This window comes from Chanodichthys erythropterus, chromosome 16 (assembly GCF_024489055.1).
Source record: "Chanodichthys erythropterus isolate Z2021 chromosome 16, ASM2448905v1, whole genome shotgun sequence".
Classification (NCBI taxonomy): Eukaryota; Metazoa; Chordata; class Actinopteri; order Cypriniformes; family Xenocyprididae; genus Chanodichthys; species Chanodichthys erythropterus.
Genome location: NC_090236.1, coordinates 9,779,695 through 9,800,744, shown reverse-complemented (window position 1 = coordinate 9,800,744; position 21,050 = coordinate 9,779,695). Strand labels below are relative to the sequence as shown.

The 21,050-nt window shown below is 37.6% G+C and overlaps 2 protein-coding genes across 2 annotated transcripts in view; both read right to left on the bottom strand.

The window, feature by feature from the left end:
* pde1cb (phosphodiesterase 1C, calmodulin-dependent b) overlaps positions 1 to 1,457 on the bottom strand; it is a 109,865-nt gene extending 108,408 nt beyond the window's left edge. The window contains exon 1 of the mRNA XM_067362843.1: positions 1,259 to 1,457. Within this exon, the coding sequence (XP_067218944.1) occupies positions 1,259 to 1,457 (199 nt within the window). The remainder of the gene's footprint in view (positions 1 to 1,258) is intronic.
* A 3,557-nt stretch (positions 1,458 to 5,014) lies between these two features.
* viml (vimentin like) lies at positions 5,015 to 18,887 on the bottom strand. The gene is made up of 9 exons (XM_067363243.1): positions 18,253 to 18,887; positions 15,001 to 15,061; positions 13,221 to 13,316; positions 9,128 to 9,289; positions 7,739 to 7,864; positions 6,021 to 6,241; positions 5,850 to 5,893; positions 5,681 to 5,763; positions 5,015 to 5,344 (listed from the first exon to the last, which is right to left on the bottom strand). The coding sequence occupies exons 1-9, from the start codon at positions 18,753 to 18,755 to the stop codon at positions 5,303 to 5,305; spliced, it is 1,338 nt and encodes a 445-aa protein (XP_067219344.1). The 5' UTR covers positions 18,756 to 18,887; the 3' UTR covers positions 5,015 to 5,302.
* Between the last annotated feature and the right edge of the window lie 2,163 nt (positions 18,888 to 21,050).

The following is a 21,050-nucleotide window of genomic DNA, read 5'->3' as shown; positions in this document are numbered from 1 at the left end:
GTGCATTTAAGTCATTTTGGTATAATTGTAATTCAGAAATGTAAAACATGTTAATCAAAGAAGAACACTAGTCATTTTGATATGAACGGTATTCTGAATAACTCCAAGGATTAGTTCACTTTCAAATTAAAATTTCCTGATAATTTACTCACCCCCATGTCATCCAAGATGTCCATGTCCTTCACTCTTAAGTGGAAAAGAAATGAAGGTTTTTAATGAAAACATTCCAGGATTTTTCTCCATATAGTGGACTTCAGTGGACTCCAAACGGTTGTCAAAATTACAGTTTCAGTGCAGCTTAAAGGGCTTTAAACAATACCAGATGAGGAATAAGGGTCTTATCTAGAGAAACCATTGCTCATTTTCTAAAAAAAAAAGAACATTATATACGATTTAACCATAAATGCTCATCTTGAACTAGCTCTCTTCTTCTTTTTCTCTATTAGAATTCCGGCAGTGTAGACACTGCTAAGCGTATTACTGCCCTCCACAGGTTTGAACCAATTGTTATATACTTGCACTAGCATATTCTATATGACAATTTAGTTCAAACTTTGACCAGTGGAGGGCAGTAATACACTTAGCAGTGTCTACACTGCCGGAATTCTAATAGAGAAAAAGAAGAAGAGAGCTAGTTCAAGATGAGCATTTATGGTTAAAATGTATAAAATAATTATAAAAATATATATTTTTAGAAAATGAGTGATGGTTTCTCTAGATAAGACCTTTATTTCTCGTCTGGGATCACGTAGAACGCTTTGAAGCTGCAATGAAACTGTAATTTTGACCTTCAAACGTTTGAAGGACACTGAAGTCCACTACATGCAGAAAAATCTTGGAATGTTTTCATCAAAAACCTTAATTTATTTTCGACTGAAGAAAGAAAGACATGAACATCTTGGATGACATGGGGGTGAGTAAATTATCAGGAAATTTTAATTTGAAAGTGAACTAATCCTTTAATGGACAACAAAAAATGACTGTCACATGACCCAAAAAGTAATTGCAAAATATGAAGGGAAAAAAAGTCGTGGAAGGATGCCACTTTGTTTTGGTTGATATTTTGGTATTTAATGTAATGACTTTTAGCTATTGTTAAGAGCGTACAACTCCAAATGCAACTTTTGAGACTACTGTGTAAACAAAACAAAAATAATTCTACCGAATAGAAATCCAGCAATTTCAGCCTTATATGCTTTAATCCACTCCCTAGATCGTCCTCCACAAGAATATGAAACATGACCAAACTTAAACTCACCTGTAGCAGATGCAATAACTTGTGGTGCGTTTGCTCTGGATGTGCCGGTTGTTCTCTGCACCAGCGGTTCTTTGCTAGTCTGCTTTGCAGTCACACGAGACCCGGTCCGCGGCTTCCCGTCCGGCTCTTTCTGCGGCTCCGAACCCACTTTGACCAAAGTGTTGCGCGACTTGGTGAAGACTGAGGTCACTGAGCCCATCTCTGTCGAACAACCTGACTGAATGTCTGCTTTGGAAAGACAGTTACACGCTCCATGACTTTGATTCAGGCACTGTCATTGCTGTCTCGTCCTCATAAAACTATGATACAAAGCATACTGTGTCCTCTGAGCGCGGATAATGTGCTGAACCACCTTCTTGTATTCGGTTCAGACTATGTGCGAGTCATTTTGTCAAACAGAAGCGATGGAGCCAGCGGAAATCTCCAGTGCGCTTTCCCGAGAGAAGCGCGCGGTCGTCACACGAATAAAGTTAGTTTGGCAAACACGAGTCTCTGGGGTCACGAGCGTTAAAAACAAGCATCTGTAATTAGTCTGTCAAGTGTATTACATTAATGAAATATGACACTGTCTAGCTACGAATATGCAATTACGTTCACAATTAAAATAAGAAATATAATATAAATCAACCTTGGTAAGCAACATAATTTTTTATGGAAAACAGAATCATCACTCTAAAAACGCAGTTTCTATCTGTTTACTGTGTTTACTACAGGCTAATACTATTTTTTTTTTTTTTTTTTTTCCCTTCATACATGAATTAATGTTTATGGGTTAATTTAAATCCTTTTTTAAATAATCCACACAACCTCTGGTTTGCATGATAATTCCTTTATTGATCATATTTTATAGTATAGCATGTTTTATATAATTTTTAATAAATATTGCCTACATTTAACATCGTTTAAGAAATATTAGAAGTAAAATTTAAACATTTAGAAGTAATTCAAGTGTAATTGACCAGTCTCTGTTGTCCTGTTTCCACCGTAACGCGCTGGATCTTGTGCCGGAGATTCTCATATCCCTGATGCAAAATCCAGCTTGCTAGCCGGTTTAGCTAGTCAAAGCTGGTCATTTACTGGTCAGTAGCTGGTTGACCAACATGTTCCAAACCAAGATGACCACCTTAAACTGGTGTGACCAACTAGCTTGTTTGTTTCTAGCCCTAAGATACAACATGAATTTTTTTTTTTTAATAATCCATGTAATCCTTATATAGCAATTTGTTAGCAACATAAACATTTAAGAATGCTTGTAAGTGTAAAATTCTCTCTGTTGACCATAGAATCATCAGATCATAATTTACTCATAAACTGAAAACCGTCATTCTAAAACATATTTCCAAGGTAATTAACTGGGAAAATGGCCTATAAATTTACTTTTTACTATTTAAGCTTGTTCCAATTGGCCAGAGGATGCATGAGTAGGAATTCTGTTAAAAAAGTGACTTTAAATGTGCCATCCAACGTTTTACAAGATGTTATATAAGTCTAAGGTGTCCCCTGAATGTGTTTGTGAAGTTTCAGCTCAAAATACCCCATAGATTTTTTTTAATTAATTTTTTTAACCGCCTATTTTGGGGCATAATTAGAAATGCGCCGATTCAGGCTGTGGCCCCTTTAATTGCTCGTGCTCTCCGCCCCCTCCTGAACAAAGTTCACACAGCTAATATAACCCTCAAAATGGATCTTTACAAAGTGTTCGTCATGCATGCTGCATGTATACATCGGATTATGTGAATATTGTATTTATTTGGATGTTTACATTTGATTCTGAATGAGTTTGAGGCTGTGCTCCGTGGCTAATGCTACACTGTTGGAGAGATTTATAAAGAATGAAGTTGTGTTTATGAATTATACAGACTGCAAGTGTTTAAAAATGAAAATAATGACGACTCTTGTCTCCGTGAATACAGTAATAAACAATGGTAACTTTAACCACATTTAACAGTACATTAGCAACACGCATTAGACTCTTCGCATGTGTTGCACCCTGAGTATACGCTGATGAACTCTGGTCGGAGATATAGGGTTACATTATGCAAGTATAACCGATATAAATATTCTTTTTTACCATTGTCTATTAAATTAATCAATGAGCAAATGCAGGAAGATAAATAATGGTAATAGAGGGTATAAGAGGTAGGAAATGAGGACTGTGTTGTGTATTGATATATGATATATGTACTGTTTTTATGATGTAGGTTTTTGGAATTGAAATGTGTTTTTATTTTTTTTTATTTTTTTATTTTTTTTTTTTTTCATTTTATATGTTGTATGTTATATGTGTTATGTCTTGATGTGGCAGCAGTTTCCCTAATCTAAAACAAATTTCTCCTAAGGGAGACAATAAATGCTACCTTGACCTTGACCTAACGAAACATTTAGAATGACAATTTACAAATATCACTAAAAATATCATGATATCATGGATAATGTCAGTTATTATTGCTCCATCTGCCATTTTTCACTATTGTTCTTGCTTGCTTACCTAGTCTGTTGATTCAGCTGTGCACAGATCCAGACATTAATACTGGCTGCCCTTGTCTAATGCCTTGAACATGGGCTGGCATATGCAAATATTGCGGTGTACACCCCGACTGTTACGTAACAGTCAGTGTTATGTTGAGATTCACCTGTTCTTCTGAGGTCTTTTAAACAAATGAGATTTATATAAGAAGGAGGAAACAATGAAGTTTGAGACTCACTGTATGTCTTTTCCATGTACTGAACTCAATTTTTATTTCTAGGGCACCTTTAAACCTAGACCCCTGGATATTTTAAGGAGATTTGAACAGATTTGTATCTAATAGCAACTTAAATTTCAGTTTGTTTGTTTTTTCATCGTACAGAGCAATCATATGGCTTTGGGGAAAAAATATAGTGCACAAATCATATGACTACTTTTATGATATGTTTCTTGTTCCTTATAGAGCTTGACAGCCCTTTGGTCACTGCCATCTGTCCATGAAATAAAAAGAAGCAATTCTTCAAAATTCCTTATTTTGTATTCCATGGAAGAAAGAAAATCATTTGGGTTTGGATTGGAATGACATGGGAGTAAATGATTTTGCTTTCAAGGTGAACTATTCCTATAAGAAATGATGTTCAGTTATGACACCATCCACATGAGCTTGATGTGCCTCCCTGGGAGCGAACAGGAACTTGAACACTTTTGTCCAGGGAGTACAAGTCTCCATCACTGGAACAAACAGATCAGAACACACATCCTATCCCACATGAACCGCTAAAAGAGAACACTGAGGCTCCTCAGTGAGAGAAACACCCTGTTTTGAAAAGGTGCATTAAAAACTGAGACTTCAGACTGAGAAGACTTCTATTTTCTGTTCTTACAAATGTCCACACGATGGCAGTGATGGGCTTCAGATCCTGAACCAATTCAGGAACAATCAAAACACTGTAATAGAGTAATTATAAGAGGCCTTTTTATTTATTTATATCAACTTTAATAATAATTTAAAATATGCTGTAATAATTTACACAATTATATTTTCAGCTATTTTATTTTGTCTGCTCTCTAATCCAAAATGAATTCCTGTCATTTTGAATCAATCCAACATGAGCCTAATAGGATTAGGATCAAATAAAAATCCCATTTGGAATCTTGTAAACAGTCTTTTTGGATTTTTTTGTTATTAAGGTTGTGTCTTTAGCTCTTTTACTTTCAAAAATGTTATTTCCATGGAAAGAAAAACAGACAAAGAATGAAGTTCTTAAGAATACAAACACTTCTTTGATTATTTTTATTGAAGCATGTTGGCTCAGAAATGCTGTGGGGAAGATAAATGCAGGTTCAGACAATGAAAAGATTCACAGTACGCTAAAGGTCATGTGTTCTCACTCTGAGCGAAACTACAGGTCCTCTACTGGCTCAAATACTTAAGGTATATTTTTGGCAGATAAAAAGGCACTTTGAAGCAGGTTAATGTGGGTTGTTCACATTAGATTAGGTTGGTAGTTGGGATACAAAAAGGTGCTGCAGCTGGTGGTTTGCAGTGGATGATAATGGTAGGAGATTTCCCTCCATCACTCCAGATCATCATGGTTCTGAGTGGACTCATTGATCACCTTAATGGAAGAGAAGAGCGGAAAAGTTCATGAGATAGAGAAAATTCATATCACTGACTTGAAATCAGATTAAACTCATTTCAGGTGTATTTTAAGTACAGAAATGTAATATTGTAAATTATAGAGATTATTAGAGGTTAATCTGAATTACAAAACATTAATAAAAATAATGACATTTTTGAGGAAAAGTGCTAAATTATTAATAAAATAATGTCTATTATATGGTTAATTTACTGAATGAAAAAAAAACTAAATATTTAACATATTTAAATAAATAAATAGAAGCATATTTTAGGACAATTGACTTGATAATGCAGTGATAAGTTAAGCATGTACCTGGCCATCTCTGGTCTCAATGGTCTTAATAAGAACTTTCTTAGTAATTATATTTTCAGTAGGCTTGGACTCGACCATCGCTTCTGTGAAAATGCAGTCTTCAATTAAACTGCGCAAGCACATTTTTGTATGTTTCATTATGTTATTTATTGGTGACTTGATGTCTTACCTCTCAGACTGAAGGAGGGGAAATTTGGAAGAGGAGTTGTAATTCTACATCCAAGAGAATAAAATGTACATTTATTTTTAAAAAACACAATAACGTGTTGTTTCAACCCACATCTGTATCTCATTAAAGAAGTGAAGCAGTAATGCACTAAAAAAGGTTGGAAGTGTTCACCTGCTCTCCTCCCCCTCTAGAAGTTTCCTGTAGGTGGCGATCTCGATGTCCAGGGCCATCTTGACATTGAGCAAATCCTGATACTCACGCAGGTGTCTTGACATCTCGTCCTTCATGTTCCGTATGTCCTCCTCCAGCCGAGAGATATTATCCTGGGAACTAGAAGACTCCATTCCAAAGTTCTCCTCCATCTCCCTCATCTGACGCTCCAGAGATTCATTCTGCATTATTTACATTAATTAAAAAGATTTATTGACTATGGACTTAATGTTATGGTAGTCATGGAATAACAGGTTTTTCTACACCAAGGTTCAATGTTGGTGGTGATACACGCTCCGAACCACTGATTCGAAACAAAAGATTCGTTAAGCTTCATGAAGCAGTGTTATGAAATCGCTTATCAATATTGTTGAATAAAGTCGATATTTGTTTTTTTGACGCACAAAAAGTATTCTCATCACTTCATAACATTAAGGTTGAACCACTGTAGTCACATAAACTGTTTTAAATATGTCTTTAGTAGCTTTCTGGGCATCTGAAAGTGTTAATTATTTAATTATATTATTAATTAAATGTCTCACTGAGCCATCAGATTTTATCAAAAATATCTTAATTTGTGTTACAAAGATGAATGAAGGTCTTACGGGTGTGGGTGTGGATGAGGGTGAGTAATTAATGACAGAATTTTCATTTTTGGGTGAACTAACCCTTTAATACCTAAATATTTGTGTTGTAACTGGTTTTTGTAAAGACTGCATGCATTCTCAGCATTGCCACAAGAGGCTCTATAGCAGACATCAGTGCAAACTTTTTCTACAGTCTGTTTTCTCTTTCAAATTTACTACAGTCATGGCAAAGCATCAGTTTAAAGAGAAAAGTTAAGTGTTAGTTAGTAAAACTCATGTTTATAGCTAGCTGAGTAAATAGTAAAACATCTGGTTTAAAGGATTAGTCCACTTTTAAACTTTTCCTGATAATTTACTCACCCCCATGTCATCCAAGATGTCCATGTCTTTCTTTCTCCATTTGAAAAGAAATTAAAGTTTTTGATGAAAGCATTGCAGGATTTTTTTCCATATGTTAGACTTCAATGGGCACCAAACAGTTGAAGGTCAAAATTAGTTTCATTGCAGATTCAAACTGATCTACACGATCCCAGACGAGAAATAAGGGTCTTATCTAGAGAAACCATCACTCATTTTCTAAAAAAAAAAATAATAATTTTATACATTTTAACCAGAAATGCTCATCTTGAACTACCTCTCTTCTTCTTCTCTATTAGAATTCCAGCAGTGTAGACACTTCTAAGTGTATTACTGCCCTCCACAGGTCAAAGTTTGAACTAATTGTTATATACTATTGAACTAGCGTATTGCATATAAAAATTAGTTCAAAACTTTGACCTCTCTAGATAAGACCATTATTTCTCGTCTGGGATCGTGTAGAACAATTTGAAGCTGCAGTGAAACTAATTTTGACCTTCAACTGTTTGGTGCCCATTGAAGTCCACTATATGGAAAAAAATTCTGGAATGCTTTCATCAAAAACTTTAATTTCTTTTCCACTGAAGAAAGAAAGACATGGACAACTTGGATGACATGGGGTGAGTAAATTAGTGAACTAATCCTTTAATGGCCCCTTGAGTACTGAGGTTTGTTGTTACAGTCACAATCATCAGATTTCGAGTGAAAGAATATGTGTAAATGTAATATGCTTACTGTTCCCTTGAGTGCTTCCACCTCGCAGGTGAGCGCCTGCACCTGTCGGCGGTATTCATTGGCCTCCTGCTTGGCCAATCGTAGAGCTTCATTATTCTTGTTAGCCGCTTCAGTCAGGTCAGCAAACTGACAGTGAATGAAGACGCGTTAGTAAAGGTAGGCAGAGTTTGGAAACAGAAGTAAAACTTAAATGCTGAAAAGGTGAAAAGACTGAAAAATGAGTTTAAAAAGAAAGGCGACTAAAATAATATATTTTAGTGAACGTGGGCTCTTTTTTTTTATGAGTGTTAAAGGTGCCCTAGAATTAAAAATTTAATTTATATTGACATAGTTAAATAACAAGAGTTCAGTACATGGAAATGACATACAGTGAGTCTCAAACTCTTTTGTTTCCTCCTTCTTATATAAATCTCATTTGTTTAAAAGACCTCAGAAGAACAGGCGAATCTCAACATAACACTGACTGTTACGTAACAGTTGGGATCATTAATATGTACGCCCCCAATATTTGCATATGCCAGCTCATGTTCAAGGCATTAGACAAGGGCAGCCAGTATTAACGTCTGGATCTGTGCACAGCTGAATCATCAGACTAGGTAAGCAAGCAAGAACAATAGCGAAAAATGGCAGATGGAGCAATAATAACTGACATGATCCATGATATCATGATATTTTTTTAGTGATATTTGTAAACTGTCATTCTAAATATTTCGTTAGCATGTTGCTAATGTACTGTTAAATGTGGTTAAAGTTACCATTGTTTCTTACTGTATTTACGGAGACAAGAGCCGTCACTATTTTCATTTTTAAACACTTGCAGTCTGTATAATTCATAAGCACAACTTCATTCTTTATAAATCTCCCCAACAGCATGTATTGTTAGCTTTAGCCATGGAGCACTATCAAACTCATTCAGAATCAAATGTAAACATCCAAATAAATACCATACTTACACGATTAGACATGCTGCATCACGAACACTTTGTAAAGATCCATTTTGAGGGTTATATTAGCTGTGTGAACTTTGTTTATGTTGGTTAAGGCAAGCGCGAGCTCCAGGGGAGGGGAGCACGAGATTTAAAGGGGCCGCGCAGCCTGAATCGTCGCATATTTAATGATGCCCCAAAATAGGCAATTAAAAAAATGAATAAAAAAAAATCTATGGGGTATTTTGAGCTGAAACTTCACAGACGCATTCAGGGGACACCTTAGACTTATATTACATCTTTTAAAAAGACGTTCTACGGCACCTTTAAAACCAGAAGAAGCTCATCTGACAGTTATGACTTGCAGAAAAAAGTAGAAGCAAGATAGAGATTGCAAAGAACCCAAAGAAGAGGCTAAGATGTTGAAACCCCCATTAATAGTGGAAAAGTTCATGTTAAATACCTTGGATTTGTACCAATCCTCTGACTCCTGGATGTTTTTGGATGCCAGGTTCTCATACTGCAGTCTGACGTCTCTCAGAGCAGCTGTCAGATCAGGTTTAGCCATGTCCATATCCACCTGCACCTGCTGGCCCTGGATCTGTGCCTGCAGCTCAGCCAGTTCCTACACAGAGAGAGATGTAGTGTGTTCTACATCTGTCATACCTCCTTTTCTTGTGTGACCACAAACAGAGCCAGATTTTGACATTCTGAGTAACTTTTGCTTGTTGCCATAATGCTAGGGTGTTGCTATGTAGTGAAAACAGCACACATATTGTATATGGTTTTGTCATGTGGTACTTGTAACCTTTTTACTGCTCATTCAAACACAAACATTTTATTATTTATGTAATTTTATATATAGAATGCTGGAATGGATTTATAGATTAAAACAACATTTTAGTACACAAAAGTCAACAAGGCAAAAAACAAAAACAAAGTGCTGCATCCAGAAATTTGAATGTGACAATGTAAATCCCTAGACTTTTTGTTAGAAATACAAATTATAATATAATATAATATAATATAATATAATATAATATAATATAATATAATATAATATAATATAATATAATATAATATAATATAATAGTAATGAAGCGGGACTCAAGGTAAGATCCATTTGAAAGCTTTATTACAGAAGTAAGCATGGTCGTACAGGCAGGGTCAAACAAGCAAGGGACAGGCAGAATCGTAGTCAGGGTACAGGCAGTGGATCGAGGCAGGCAGATAGCATTCACAGAACAGCAGACAAGGCAAGGGTCAGGACAGGCAGCAACGGGTCAGTAAAGGGTAACAGACAGGAACGGTAACTACAGGCAGACAGGATATAAACGCTCGGAATTGCACACAAGGTAAAAAAGACTTCGCCGTGAGGTGGTGTGTGTGACAGTCCTTTATAGTCCAAGTGATGTGCAAAGCTGTATATGGTGATAGGTGATTGGTGTGGAGTGTGAGCATGTGACTGGCTGAGGGGGATGATGGGAATTAGAGTCCGGGAAGTGACAGGAACTGACGGTGATCATGACATAACGCCCCCCTTCCGGAAGGCACGTCCTCGCGACGTAAATGGCATGAATAGGGAGGGGGGGTGGGTGCATTGGAGCTCAGGTGGGAACACGGTCTCCAATGCAAGTTCTAGGGCAGCCATGGCGGGTCGGGTGGCTCGGGCAGCCAGGGCAGGTCAGGAGTGTCAGGAAGCCACGGCGGGTCAGGAGTGTCAGGAAGCCAGGGCGGGTCAGGTGGCTCAGGCAGCCATGGCAGGTCATATGGTTCGGGCAACCACGGCAGGTCAGGTGGTTTGGGCAGCCACGGCGAGACAGAGTGCATGAATGACCACGGCGGGTCAGAGTCCATTAATGGCCATAGTGGGCCACAGTCCTAGAGTGGCCATGACAGTACAAAGGCTGATGACGGCAGTGGCCGGGCAGGGTCCCCACCCACAAGCTCCCCACTCTCAGGTATACTGCAAGGAGCTTGGGTGGCGCTGGCAGAGCAAGGAGCTTGGGCGGTGCAGGAGAGACCTCTGGAGTAGTCTCCGGACCCACAGCGGGCTCTTGAAAGTCTTCTGAGCCTTGGAGAACAGGAGAAGCCTTCTTCCTCCTCCTAGGATGAGGCGATGGTTCACCGGTTGGAGTGGGTTCTGGAACAGACTCACTGACTGAAGTGGGTCCTGGAGCGTACTCAATGGCTGGAACACCCCCTACATCCATAAGCACCGAGGGGACCGCCATCTTGCCCGTGGGCACTGGCAAAGCAGCCATCTTGTCCATCGCGTCCAGGGCGCCTGAGTGCGTTGCAACCGGCAAACTTGAATGCGTTGCTATTGGCGACTTTGCGTGCGTTGCAACTGGTGAATTTGAGTGCGTTGCAAACGGAGAACTTGAATGTGTTGCAAACTGAGAACTTGAGTGCATAGCAACCGGCGAGCTTGAGTGCGTAGCAACCGACGAGCTTGAGTGCATAGCAACCGGCGAGCTTGAGTGAGTAGCAACTGACAAAATTGCGTGTGAAGTGTCCAATGGACTTGAGTGCGACGAGACCGATTGGCTTGAGAACGGAGAGAGTCCGTTCTCGGACAGATCCAGAAAGATGACATGACTCTGGGCGATCAGCGGAGACATGACGTGGCTCTGGAAGATCGGCAGATGCGTGGCGTGGGTCAGGAAGATCAGCAGAGACATGAACTGTTGTTGTGATGGTAGCCGCTATGTTGTGCGTGTTCCTTGGTGCGGCAGCCATTACGTGATTAACCATGGTGTCGCATTTCTCCGCGACACCAACAGTAAACGGTGTGCCAACAGTCAATAAAGCGTAATCCATGAAATGACTTAGAGATGAACGGGGTCCCTCACGGATGAGTTGTGATTTGAGTGGTTGATTCACGCCATCACAGAAGAAGTCTGTGAGTGCGCAGTCAGGCAAATTTAAATACTGTGCAATGTCCAAATATTCCGCCACATATTCCTCCAATGATCGTGTGCCCTGCGTACTACACAACAACAATTGAGCAGTGTCCATACCATACAAATGCTCTCCATGAAAGCTGCTGGATTGTGGTGGTGGCGAAGTCTTCTGTAACGAAGCGGGACTCAAGGTAAGATCCATTTGCAAGCTTTATTACAGAAGTGAGCGTGGTCGTACAGGCAGGGTCAAACAGGAGCAAACAGGAATAGCAAGGGACAGGCAGAATCGTAGTCAGGGTACAGGCAGTGGATCGAGGCAGGCAGATAGCATTCACAGAACAGCAGACAAGGCAAGGGTCAGGACAGGCAGCAACGGGTCAATAACGGGTAACAGACAGGAACGGTAACTACGGGCAGACAGGATGATGCATGGCATGGGTCAGGAAGATCAGCGGAGACATGAACTGTTTTTGTTGTGATGGTAGCCGCCATGTTGTGCGTGTTCCTTGGTGCGGCAGCCATTACGCGATTCACCATGGTGTCGCATTTCTCCGCGACACCCACAGTAAACGGAGAGCCAACAGTCAGTAAAGCGTAATCCATGAAATGACTTAGAGATGAACGGGGTCCCTCACGGATGAGTTGTGATTTGAGTGGTTGATTCACGCCATCACAGAAGAAGTCTATGAGTGCGCAGTCAGGCAAATTTGAATACTGTGCAATGTCCAAATATTCCTCCACATATTCCTCCAATGATCGTGTGCCCTGCGTACTACACAACAACAATTGAGCAGTGTCCATACCATACAAATGCTCTCCAGGAAAGCTGCTGGATAGTGGTGGTGGCGAAGTCTTCTGTAACGAAGCGGGACTCAAGGTAAGATCCATTTGCGAGCTTTATTACAGAAGTAAGCGTGGTCGTACAGGCAGGGTCAAACAGGAGCAAACAGGAATAGCAAGGGACAGGCAGAATCGTAGTCAGGGTGCAGGCAGTGGATCGAGGCAGGCAGATAGCATTCACAGAACAGCAGACAAGGCAAGGGTCAGGACAGGCAGCAACGGGTCAATAACGGGTAACAGACAGGAACGGTAACTACAGGCAGACAGGATATAAACGCTCGGAATTGCACACAAGGTAAACAAGACTTCGCCATGAGGTGGTGTGTGTGACAGTCCTTTATAGTCCAAGTGATGTGCAAAGCTGTATGTGGCGATAGGTGATTGGTGTGGAGTGTGAGCATGTGACTGGCTGAGGGGGATGATGGGAATTAGAGTCCGAGAAGTGACAGGAACAATAATGACAATAATATAATATAGGCAAGTTTATTTATATAGCACATTTCAAACACATTGGTAAATCAAAGTGCTTTACATAAAAAGGATTTAAAAAAAAAAAGAATCATAAAATAATACTCAATTCCTAACTGCCTGATCACTAAGTTTATAATATAATATAATATAATATAATATAATATAATATAATATAATATAATATAATATAATATAATATAATATAATATAATATAATATAATATAATATAATAATTATATTAATTTTGGGTGAACTATCCTTTTAATGCCCTTTACTGTGAGTTAAAGCAGAAGTTTGCCCCAATCTGAGGAAATAAGAACTGTGACAGTGTATCTCACCTCATCGTGGAGCTTTTTCAGGAAGGCGATTTCATCCTGGAGAGACTCCACCTTCCTCTCCAGATCCACTCGAGCAAGAGCAGCGCTGTCCACATCCTGCACAACATCAACAACATTATATGACACAGCAGCACTACTGTATTGAGCACAGATGCACAGCAAGCACACAGTGAAGAGGTCTTTGTGTTTTAATGAGTATCTGGGTTGGGCACAATGCCCTGCAGTCTGTGTGGCACCATTCGGATGTCTGCTGACGGGACTACCATATCCCAAATTAAAACCATGAATAAACAGGGCTTTAACACACTCACACCATTTTTATGCTTGACACATGCTCTCTCTCTCTCACACACACACACATATCCAGACATTCCTGCCCTTGGCAGCCAGATCAGCCACAACAGTTTGCTTTGTCAGGGTCTGCTGGTCTGCTGGAAGAGCAATCAGCAGCGATGGAGATTTCCCAGCGCTAATGCCAGAGACAAAGACATTCAGCTCAGAGCCTGACATCCCACACAGAGCCATTCCTCAAACACAGACCCAAACCAGAATCTCTATCCCAGTTCCAAATTAATCCCAGACTTGTTTGTTTCTGTGATTAAATAGAGAAAATTTCCTGCAAGCAGCAATAGTGTACATTAGATGTTCATAGCGCACCTTGTGGTGAAATTTAGCTTAAAGATTATGAGAAAATTTATTTATTTAAATTTATTATTTATTACTTTATACGTTTGTTCTCCTATACATTGTTCCTTGAGCCTCTTCTGCTCACCAAGACTGCATGTATTTGATCAAAATAAAGTAAAAACACTAATATTGTGAAATATAATTACAAACAATCTTATTTGTATTTTAATATATTTTCAAAAGTAATTTATTCCTGTGATCAAAACTGATTACTCCAGTCTTCAGTGTCACATGATCCTTCAGAAATCATTCTAATATGATGATTTGCTGCTCAATAAACATTTCTTATTATTATTAATGCTGAAAACACTTGTGCTGCTTAATATTTTTGTGGAAACCATGTCATTTCGCCAGGATTTTTTGATGAATACAAAGTTCCAAAGAACAGAGTTTATTTGAAATTCAATTATTTGTAACATTATAAATGCCTTTATTGTCATTTTTCGTAAATTCAATGCATCCTCGCTAAATAAATGTATAAATTTGTTCAAAAATTAAAATAATAATAACCATACTGACCCCAAACTTTTGAATAGAATTGTAGATTATTGTTAATATAGTGTCTGTGAACTGTCATCCACCCATGCAGAAATTACACAATTTTATCAATTCATCTCATCCTGTGTTGCTCAATTTTTTTTTACATCTATGTAATGAAAACTTGCTGTGTCTTGCTACCCTTAAAGGAATAGTTCAGCTAAAAATTAAAATTCACATCATATTATGAACAAAAAAAATACTATGGAAGTCAATAGGGTCCACTGTTTGGTTACGACATTCTTCAAAATAACTTCTTTTGTGTTCAATGGAAGAGAGAAATTCATACAACTTGAGGGTGAGTAAATGATTACAGAATTTTCATTTTTGGGTGAACTATCCCTTTAAAAGTATTGCCATACTTCTGAAACTCTAACAGCAGTAATGATAAGATCTTTATCTATATATATCAGCAAAAGCCTCATGAATTAATTTCCTGCACAATTGCAGATTCTTCTTAGAACAAATATTGCATATACACTGCTCTTTGAAATAATATATGTAGCAATAGTTATGTTTCTCAAAACCTTTAGTTTTAAACACAATCATGTTTTACCTGTCTGAAACTCCTCATGCTGTTCTCTGCATCTTCTCGCTGAAGAATCTCATTCTGCAGTCTGTAAATGACAGACATCAATAAGAAATCACCTTGGTTTATTTAAAAATATTTACCATTGCAAAATATTTTCTGCCTGATTAGACATTTTAAAGAGGTGGTTCATTGCGATTTCACTTTTTTAACTTTAGTTAGTGTGTAATGTTGCTGCTTGAGCATAAACAGTATCTGCAAAGTTACAGCTCTGAAAGTTCAATGCAAATGGAGATATTGTCTTTTAAAGTTATGCCTACAAAAACGACAATGTATTCCGGACAGCGAATCACAATACACAGCACCAGCTAACCAATCTCAGTCCATTGCGTATTTCTGAGGAAGGGGCTTCATAGAACCAGGAACTCAACAGAGCGTTTTAGGAGAAGGGAAACAGCACTGTAGAATTAAGGAAAAATATATAAAAAATACAGCGTTTTTTTTTTTTTTAAACAAAGCATTAAGACATGTTAAACTGTGCCCCATAAACACAATCAAGCCTAGAAAAAAGAAAAAAAAACAGTAAACCACCCCTTTGAAATTAGTTTCACTCACTATTCAGTTTATTTATTTTATTTATTACACAGCTTATTGGTCAATCACAGCATTTAGTAGTCATATGCTTCTCAATTATGACTGTTCAACTATGAATGTTCTCATAAACAATTATATTCTGGCTCAAAAAAGTATTTACACACTACTCACTTGAAATGATTTTCATTGCATTAGACCACCAAATAATATAAACAGTGGCATATGCAAACAAATGATGCTAGAGCTAGATGCTTTGACAAACTGCAAATTTTCCAAATAGGTTTTGTCTTCATTCTGCACAGGGTACAGCAAGGCTAAAGGCCCTCCGAGGTAAAAGTCACAATTGATTTTAAATTTTCCAAAACACTAAAACACAAACATCACCACAGCACTTTCCTGAACACTGTCTGTCAATATTCACTGCACAATGTCCCTGATGCATGAGGTCACTTACTGTGTGCAATTACAAATGATATCTAATTGATTTAATATTTAAAGGGTTAGTTCACCCAAAAATGAAAATTCTGTCATTACTCACCCTCATGTCGTTCCAAACCCATAAGACCTTTGTTCATTTTCAAACACAATTTAAGATATTTTTGATAAAATCCAATGGCTCAGTGAGGCCTGCATTGACAGCAAAATAATTTACACTTTCAAACAGCCAGAACGCTACTAAAGACATATTTAAAACAGTTCATGTGACTACAGTGGTTCAACCTTAACCTCAAGAATACTTTTCGTGCACCAAAAAAACAAAATTATGACTTAATTCAACAATATCTAGTGATGGGCGATTTCAAAACACTGCTTCATGAAGATTTTAAGCTTTACGAATCTTTTGTTTCGAATCAGTGGTTCGTTGCGTGTATCAAACCTCCAAAGTCACGTGAACCATTGAAATTTCGAAACGTTTCCAAACACTTACGACGTAACAAAGCCTTGTTTACTGAAATCACGTGACTCTGGCAGTTTGATACATGCTCTGAAACACTGATTCGAAACAAAAGATTCGTAAAGCTTAAAATCTTCATGAAGCAGTGTTTTGAACTCGCCCATCATTAGATATTGTTAAATAAAGTTGTCATTTTGACTTTTTTGGCACTCAAAAAGTATTCTCATCACTTCATAACATTAAGGTTGAACCACATGAACTGTTTTAAACATGTCTTTAGTAGCTTTCTGAGCATCTGAAAGTGTACATTTTCTTACTGTCAATGGAGGCCTCACTGAGCCATCTGATTTAATCAAAAATATCTTAATTTGTTTTCTGAAGATGAATGAAGATCTTGAACGACATGAGGGTGAGTAATTAATGACAGAATTTTCATCTTTGGGTGAACTAACCCTTTAATCATTTTTAAATGTTGATTTGTTGCAAAGGATTGCACACTTGCTTAAAAAAAAGAAGGGGTTTGTTATAGTACACAAACTCCTTTATGTCAATATTATGTAATTTTGTTATTTTGAATGAGAATTTCCTTAATTTGCTACCCAAAAAAAGCATCTTGCTGTCTATCAATGATATTTTGCATATTATAATCAGGGTAAAAAAACTTAGAATGGGATGTTTTAACCAAATAGTGGTTAATAAAGTGATTTATATTATATTATATATATATATATATATATATATATATATATATATATATATATATATATATATATATATTATTAAATATATATTTTATTAAATATATTTAACATTTAATTACTGCAAGTTTGCATGATTTTCTGAGTTTGCATTTCATTGTTTTTATTCATTTTGAGGAATACTGAATCTGTTTTTGTGCAAGTGAAATGAGTAAATGCATGCTCACATTTATTCTAGATTAGAACAATACACCTCTACTCCTGATTTCTCTCAACATGGGGACAGATGTCAGTCAATAAATGGGGAAAACGTAGTCTAACTTTCATTACTTATTTGAAATGTAACTGATATTTTTTTGTAAATTTATCACATTACTAGTCTTTACAGGTCTTTTTCTGTAGAGTTAGGTACGTTCTCTTCATCGTCTGCTCATATTATTAGTGGAGTACCTCAGGGCTCTATTTTGGGTCCGCTTCTTTTTAACTTACATATACGTCCACTGGGGAATATTATTAAGAAGCACAATGTTTCATTTCATTTTTATGCCGATGATACACAGCTGTACCTGCCGTTGACAGCTTGTGATTCCGTTCAACCTTTGTTGAAATGCATCTGGGACATTAAGAAATAGTTATCAAATAATTTCTCCAACTTGAGGACAAAATGAAGTAGTCTCATTTAGGAGCTGGGTAATCATTTCCCCCCAGGTTAGGAACCTTGGTGTCATCCTGGACTAAGAATTATATTTATCCAAAACAAATAATTCTGTTGTTAATAATAGTTTTTATCAATTGCGGATTATTTCCAAACTTAAATCATTTTTGTCATTACAAGACTTGGAGAAGGTTATTCATGCTTATATTACCTCACGCTTAGACGCTTTTATTACCTCAAGCTTATCTCATTGTATCTGGGTCTTCCTCAGTCATCGCTTTACTACTTACTTGAAAAATGTAATCTGATTACATTACTCGCGTTACTTGTAATGCGTTACACTACTGTAGGTATTCTTTCTGTATGATCTAATGCAATGGCATTCACACATTAACGTGCCGAAACATTTTGTGCAGTTTTGTGAATGTTTGTCATACTTCTCTCTGAGTCGCTCTATATCTTCTGCCATGTTGTCTCGCGACACTTCCACGCGTGCTTTCTCCGTGGTGAGCTGGTCCACCTGTCGCCTCAAGTCTCGCATCTCCTCCTCATAGAGATCAGCGATGCTGGAAGATCTCTGACCCCGCAGCTGCTCCAGCTCCGCGCACAGGATCTTGTTCTGCTGCTCCAGGAAACGCACCTTCTCGATGTAACTGGCGAAGCGGTCGTTTAGTGACTGCATCTGCGCCTTTTCATTGAGACGATTCACCTTGAATTCCTTATTTAAGGCATCCGAGAGATTAAAGTCAACCGTGTCAGAGCTCAGTCGTGGCATCGCCGCGCTACTTCGGACTCTGGAGCTCTTCGCCGCGTAAATAACCGGAGCCGAGGAGACGCCGAAAGACACCTGCGAGCGCATGAGACTGGACGTCTGGCGGCTGGAGAACGCGCTGCTCCGGCTCGCATCTCCAAATCGCTTTCTGTACGAGGACGTAGACATCGTGAACTTTAATATCTGTTGTAGCTCTGCGTTTCTGTCTTCAGGAACTGTCCAAAACGGGGAGCGACAGTTTGAGAGGAAGCTTCATTTATAGTCAAGTCATTATGCAAATCGCATAACGCTGCTGGAGGATTTGAGTGACACAAACAGAACCCTATTGAGTTCCTGGCCGAGAGAATTTCAAGAGTTATTTTACTTTTCTCCGCCTACTGAGGAAATAAACTAATAGAATTAAAGGCCAGCAGATACAACATGTGGCGTTTTATTACGGATTTGAAACTAGCACTTATAGTTATTTCACCAAAGCCAAATATGTAGGCTATGTATAGGGCTATTTTATCCTAATTGTTATTTAATTCTTTTAATATAATTTGATTTGTATTTATTATTCTATTGTTATTAATTTATTATAACAATATAACTGTTAATTTTGTTTTCGATGTGACTGGATTTAGTTTTAATTAATTAATTTTGTTTTGATCCATTAAAGATGTAAATAACCCGTTGAACCTAAAAGTATCACGCCATCATTTAAAGGCTTTGTTCACCCAAAAATTAAACTTCTGTCATATTTTACTCACCCTCAGGTCGTTCCAATTGGTCAAAACAAAATTAATTCATTAAAACTAAATCCAGTTAGCCCTACATCGCAAACTAAATAAATGAATAAACAAAATTAAAATGTAATAATGAAGAAAATAATTATAATTTATCATTCCATTAATAACAATACGAACAGTTTGAAAATACGAAATAAATAAATACATTTGGCTTTGGTGAAGTAAGTGTGATCGTTTCGAATCCATAATAAAATGCCACAGTACAAAGGACATGTGGTTACTTGTTCCAAACCCGATTTTCGGAACACAAATGAAGATATTTTCAATAAAATCTCATCGATTTCTGTCCCTCCATTGACAGCTACTCAACTACCACTTTGACACTTCAGAAAGTTTATAAAGAGATCTTAAAACTAATTCATTTGAATCAGGCGGTTTAGTCCAAACGTGCTGCGTAACACGAGAATGAACCTCATTGGTTCTCACACATCAAGCGAACATGCTTGAGCTTCCGTTTACCATATCTGATGTGCGAGTTGATGAATGTGAATAAAAGCCTAAATTAAATGTGTTATTAAATCCTAAATCAAAGCGATCGAGTTTTTTCAGAAAATGTTGACTAAACCGCTCAATTCATACAGTATGGATTAGTTTTTCGATCTCTTTATGAACTTTTTGAAGCATCAAAGTCTTAGTTGTGTAAGAGCTGTGTGTGAACCTCACTCCTTTGATCTCAAGAGGTGCTCTAGTGACTGACTCTAGAGACTGCGGGCTTTAGCCTCCTTTTTAGAGTGCCCACCTCCCATGCGGACGGGCCAGGGTTTGCGTCCTGCTTGGAGCTGGCGGTGCAAGTTGCGTAGAGTGTCAATGGAGGGACAGAAATCCCTCAGATTTCATGAAAATATCTTCATTTTTATTTTAAAGATGAATGAAAGTCTTACAGGTTTGGAATGACATGATGGTGAGTAAATGATGACAGAATTTTCATTTTTGGTGAACTAACCCTTTAATGCATTTCTCCATATAACCTTTTTGGTTTCTTTGAGTCAAGAACCCATAAGGTTCTATAGCACCCCATAAAACCTTTTTATGTAGTGTCATCCATTATGCATACGCCTAAAGCTTGATGTCAAATCAAGAGATGATCTTTTCCAAAATCCTCTGGATGATGATTCACAAACACATAGAATTATGTACATAGAACATGTTCTCAAACAAAGCTGTGGTTTTGTTTGGTAATTGAGTTTACTTACCCTGTTTTACCATAGACACATATTCAGAACAGCACATCTTTTTTTTTTTTTTTTTTTTTGGTATTACCTTGAATGTAATCGAGAGGATTGTTGAACTTCATTTTATTGTTATCCAGTGCATGACTCTGACTCATTATCTTATATTTAGTTTTGTCATGTCTAAACTATCCAAGCTCCAGTTGAAGGTCAGGGTCCATTAGTTTTTGTGCACTAAACACTAACAGCTTAAAAAGTTGTTTCACAAATTACACACCCATCTGTAAAACACATAATGTAAATATGCTGTGTCAGTATATTCAACTGTGATCACCATTCAAACAAATCTTTATATGCTGAGCTGATCTAGATCAAATGCCACCAGAGATCTGTTTCACAAACCATCGACCTACTAAATTTCACAAGTCATTTCACACAAAACCAAAACAGGCCATTTGGTGAGTCATTGGAATTTTTTTCCTGCCATTTCAAGAAATATTTTAACC

Excerpts from the sequence above, each read along its gene's own strand:
- viml (XM_067363243.1), bottom strand. The coding sequence starts at position 18,755 with ATGTCTACGTCCTCGTACAGAAAGCGATTTGGAGATGCGAGCCGGAGC. Across the intron at positions 6,242-7,738 it reads TGGAAGCACTCAAGGGAACA|AATGAATCTCTGGAGCGTCA; the intron begins GTAAGCATATTA and ends TAAATAATGCAG. Across the intron at positions 5,764-5,849 it reads CCCCTCCTTCAGTCTGAGAG|AAGCGATGGTCGAGTCCAAG; the intron begins GTAAGACATCAA and ends GCATTTTCACAG.